At 53.8% G+C, this 4,849-nt stretch overlaps 1 protein-coding gene across 1 annotated transcript; it reads right to left on the bottom strand.

Annotated features, from left to right (window-relative positions):
* Window positions 1-1,156: 1,156 nt before the first annotated feature.
* On the bottom strand, window positions 1,157-4,012 carry LOC119358181 (FT-interacting protein 7-like). Its single transcript, XM_037624852.1, has one exon. The coding sequence runs from the start codon at window positions 3,743-3,745 to the stop codon at window positions 1,370-1,372; it is 2,376 nt and encodes a 791-aa protein (XP_037480749.1). The 5' UTR covers window positions 3,746-4,012; the 3' UTR covers window positions 1,157-1,369.
* Between the last annotated feature and the right edge of the window lie 837 nt (window positions 4,013-4,849).

The following is a 4,849-nucleotide window of genomic DNA, read 5'->3' as shown; positions in this document are numbered from 1 at the left end:
AACGAGAAAGTAATAGTATGCCTTAGTCCCATGTACGCACGCATGCATACGCCCATCATCTCCACACATGCACAGCTCGGCTGCTCCATGATCCATCTCATCCCGCACAGGCTCACCACTGACTCGCGAAGAGCTCCACTTCAGGGCCATGCAGGGAGGAACGACAACGCGGCCGAGCTTGCAAAGAAATTATTCTCTCTTTCTAATCTAAGGGTCTGTTTGGTTTCAATAATTCACCTGACTTATAAGTCAGGTGACTTAAAATCAGTGACTTATAAGTCACGCCTGTTTGGTTACCACCTGACTTATAAGTCACCTGAGCATACCTTTCTACCTTGTTTTTTTATGTAAAGGTGGTGGGACCCATGCAAAAGGGGTGACTTATAAGTTTTAAGTTGGGGTGGAGCAACTTATGACTTATAAGTTGGGGTGACTTATAAGTTGGGTCCGTTTGGCAAAATAAGTCACTTTTTACACTTTTCGACTTATAAGTTGGTGACTTATTTGGAACCAAACAGGGCCTAATTGATCCGGCCAACTCCCCTTCACACCTCCTTCGCGCCGCGCCCAGAGACGGTTGCTCCCTGCCCATTTTGTGCTCCTACGCACAAGCATTTCCGTTTTTTGCGCTCCGAACATGATTCATGGATGGTGATGGACATTGAACCAATTTCAATTTCATGAGAGAGAGCTCCGCAAAACTACAATGACCAACATGATGCAACAACCCAAATCTCTTCTTCTTGATCTATTTCTTGTACCCTTAAACATTTCTGCTACTCAATAATGAAATGCCCCGCTGTGTGTGCGTTTATTTTTTTGACAAAGGGTGGTTGATCGATCATTCACAAAAATAAAAAGGGGTGGTTGATCGATCAATTTCTGGTCCATTCCAAGTATTTATTAGACAAGTGAGATGTCTCCCTCTCTTCACTGTAATTTTCTCTTTCTCATCTCTGTTTTCTTTCCACCGGATTCACTTCAAAATTATCTGAACCGTCTCAATTTTTATTCACTTATCTGTACATAATTAAAATGACGTAAGCTTTCCTTTCTACGAAGCAGAATTCGTCCAACCGTGCATATGTTACCCCTTCCTGAATGGAGAAAGTGATCGATCCATCATGTGATCTCATGTAGTGTAGTACTGAATGTATGTACTAAAAAAATGTACTCCCTCCGTTTATAAATATAAATAATTTTAGATATTTCAATGTGAATTACATACGGATCTATGCAGACATATTTTAGAGTGTAGATTCACCTATTTTGCTTCATATGTAGTTCATATTGAAATCTCTAAAAGGGATTATATTTAGAAACGGGATGAGTATAATATAACTCTATGCAAGAAAGAAGCATGGCATGGTCATAGGAGCATATCACCCTTGGCTGGGAGGCGCTTGTAGAAGTTGAAGGGCGCCGACGGCTGCTTGCTCCGGAGGCGGGGGTGTCGGAGGAGGTACAGGCCGGCGAGGACGGCCACCACCCGAAATGGCGTCACATAGAGCACGATGGCGATGATGAAGGAGAGCGTGATGAACATAGCGGTGGCCCTAGGGTCGCGCCAGCTGAGCAAGGACTGGGCACGCTCCCCCTGCATGGCCAGGTCGCCGACCACTGTTTGCACCCTGCCGGCGACACTCCTCAGCCGGTCGTACCTCATACGCACCACATCGCCCGGCTTGGACGTCGGGAACGTGTCGAACTCCTCGTCCAGCTCGTCCGGCTGCGCCAGCTCCGCGTGCGACAACACCGTGTCCATGTGCGGCGGGTTCCGCGGCCGCCGCCGGTAGTTCCACACCCCGATCAGGAATATGTACAGAAACACCGTCGACAAGATCAGCTCCGGGTAGCACACGAGGATGAGGAACAAGACGTGGACGAGGCTGGTGGTCAGCGGGTTCTTCCACTTGCAGATGTTGTCGAACCACTTGCCGGCCGCCAAGGCGCCGGAGAAGAGCGAGATGATGCGGTTGAAGTTGGCCTTGCTCCGGCGCAGGCTGAACATGTGCGAGTCCGCGTCCAGTATGTACTCCACCACCTCCCGCCGCAGCGGCGGCTCCGCTTTGCCCAATCGCGTCGCCACCATCTGCATCGCCAGGAACCGGAGGGAGTTGAGCTGCAGCACGGAGATGGGGCTCGTGTAGTGCATCTTGGGCAACAGCGGTCGCCCGTACTGTGCCAGCATGTTGGCCCATGCCGTGCAAGTGAACCGGACGGCCAAGTGGAGCTCCCCCGTTTTCTTAAGCCCACCCGGGGTCAGTGCCATGAGCGGGTAGTAGTGCGTGTACACCCGGTCTGACTCCAACGCCGAGAGGCGGACGCGCACCTTGCCGACCCTCTCGTCCTTGGCGTCGCCATGGCCGTCGAGATTTTTGTTGTTGAAGACGGCGACGGTGATGACGGTGCCAAGGTCAAAAACCTCCCAGATGTACTGCTCGTTCCACGCGTGTGCCGCGGTACCGAGCAGCGTGCGTGTGCGCACCCACTTGGCTCCGTACTTGGCGACGCAGTAGGGGTTCTTGTTGCCGCCGAGGCCGCGTGCGCTGAGGATGCCCACCTCGAGCATGCCGATGGCGCTCTTCCGCAGCTTCTTCGCCGCCGGCTGCAGGTCGCTGGTGTAGTGCGTCGACTCCTCCACCACATGGTACGCCGTCTCTAGGCTCATCTTGAGGTGGATCTTGCTGGCGAACGTCTTGGAATGCTCACGGTGCTTGGTCCCCGTCGTGACATCCGCCGCCGCCTCGTCTACCGTCATCCCGCGCGACAGGTTGAACCATTTTGACGCCACCGACTTGGCCAGGTCGTTGCGCGGCGCGTTTGCCGCCACGGGGATGACGATGCGGCCAATGGGCTCGTCTCTCCCGGCGGCAACCTTCTCCTCCACCGTCACCACCAGCGGGTCCTCGAACGGCTCGCAGGCCACGAATATGAACTCGTCGTTCCACACCGGGTTTGCCGGCGGCTGCCCCGGTCGTGTCCGGCGGATCTGGCCGCCCATCTGGATCTTGGTGATGATGGGCTTGACCGGCGGGTCCTTTGAATTCTCCGCGCCGATGAGGTCCTTCGCCCCGATGACACATACCTTGAGGTAGATGAGCTTGGGGGAGTAGTACACCTTGGAGCGCGTGTTAGTGAGCCCCGCGGTCGACAGCGGGTGCGCGCCCGAGTGGTACGCTTCTGGGAATGCTTCGTCGGCCTGGGTGCCGATCCAGACGGCGAGCATGATCTCGCCGAGGCTGTGGCCATGGCGGAACCTCTCCCCATGGGTATCAGAGAGGTTGTACCACTGCGGGGCCAGCGGGCTGTCGGGCGGGATGCACTCGGGGATGTCGGACACGTCCAGGACTATGCGGCCGACGAAGTCATCGTGGATCGTGTCCTTGTCCTTGACGATGACCTCCAGCTGGTTGGACTGAAGGTTGGCGAAGGAGAAGGCGAACGTCTGGCGCCACACGGGGTTGTGGTTCTTCACCAGGTGCTTGGTCACGCCTTTGAAGTTGCCCAGCTTCACCTCCACGTAAGGGTCCAGCGCGCCGGTGACGTCCATGGTGGGCAGGTCGCGCGCCTTCACCACGCTCACGTACAGGTACTTCATCGGCTCCACCATGTCATACGTGGACGCCATCTTCGTTGCCGCCATCGCCGCGCCGCGCGGGCCGAGCTTCGCGGGAAGGGGCGGCTTCGTTTCCACGAGATTGTACGCTGATCCAGGGGCCACCTGCGCCGGGGGCTTCGCCATGGCCACCGTCTGCGGTGGAGGTCGAGTGCTAGCTGCCTAGGCGGTGTAGGATGGCCGGGGTTTAGTATTACGGCCGGCCGGACATGCTTCTATGGCTTGCTAGGTAGTTCCGTTTGTGTGCACTGTTTTGAGCGCGTGTATCCTGATATATATAGAATTTAGAAGGTCCTTTTAGGAGGCCTTCAATGACCATAGATCGAATCTATCATATCTTTACAGTGCGACGACTAGCTATACCTACTTGTTTTTTTCTTAGGATCATTATCAGCAACATAGTTCATCCAACGATATAAACAAAATTCCAGCTATAGAACTATGACACAATCAATAAACAAAATGTTGTTATACACATTATCTTATATTTGTATGGTTGTTTAACTGACTAGCTATTAATCCCAAAAAACGGATCAGACGATAGTATCCCATCCGTACTAGCACCAACTAACCCTAGATCTGGATCTACCGGATCGGGCGATGAGAGCATCGTTTTGAAGCAAGTGCTGGTTGGACGGGAAGCGGAAGAGGGGTGTCTCATCCACCGCAAGGCCGACGGACGATCCTGGTGGCATGATGCTGCGGAGGATCGGCGACGGGCGCATGTAGATGGAACCGTGCAAGATGGTGAAGTTGTCTGGCGTCGTGGTGGCTTCGACGACAGGCCAGGCAAGGTTGATGGGTTAGTTTCTGCTCTGGAGATGCACCGGTCGAAGATCCCGGCGGCAGCCTCTGAGAGTGTGTCACTCCGGTGTGTGGCTGGGCTCAGAGGCGGTTTTAGGCCCCAGGCAGCCATGGCCTTGGCCTTGGCCTGGGGCGTGGTGGATTTGTTCTTTGTTAACTGTAGCATACTGTAGCAAAAATCTCACTGTAGCTTACTGTAGTTGCACTGCTTGCCTGGGACGTAGGCTGAACCTAGCTCCGCTACTGGCTGGGCTGAGGCATCCGACTTTAGATGTTAGTGTTTGGTGCGATGTCCGTTTGGTATTAGACCCGGATATTCGGGACACCTTCATCAATAAGATAGGAGTAGCAACAAGTGTTACCTGGATAGTGGTTTTAGGCTGACTGATGTATTGCTTTGTATGACCTCTATGAATAATTAATAAA

The sequence above is a fragment of the Triticum dicoccoides genome, chromosome 1A (assembly GCF_002162155.2).
Source record: "Triticum dicoccoides isolate Atlit2015 ecotype Zavitan chromosome 1A, WEW_v2.0, whole genome shotgun sequence".
Lineage (NCBI taxonomy): Eukaryota > Viridiplantae > Streptophyta > Magnoliopsida > Poales > Poaceae > Triticum > Triticum dicoccoides.
The sequence above is the reverse complement of the archived record's forward strand: the minus strand, read 5'-3'. Positions and strand labels throughout refer to the sequence as shown.

Excerpts from the sequence above, each read along its gene's own strand:
- LOC119358181 (XM_037624852.1), bottom strand. The coding sequence starts at position 3,745 with ATGGCGAAGCCCCCGGCGCAGGTGGCCCCTGGATCAGCGTACAATCTC.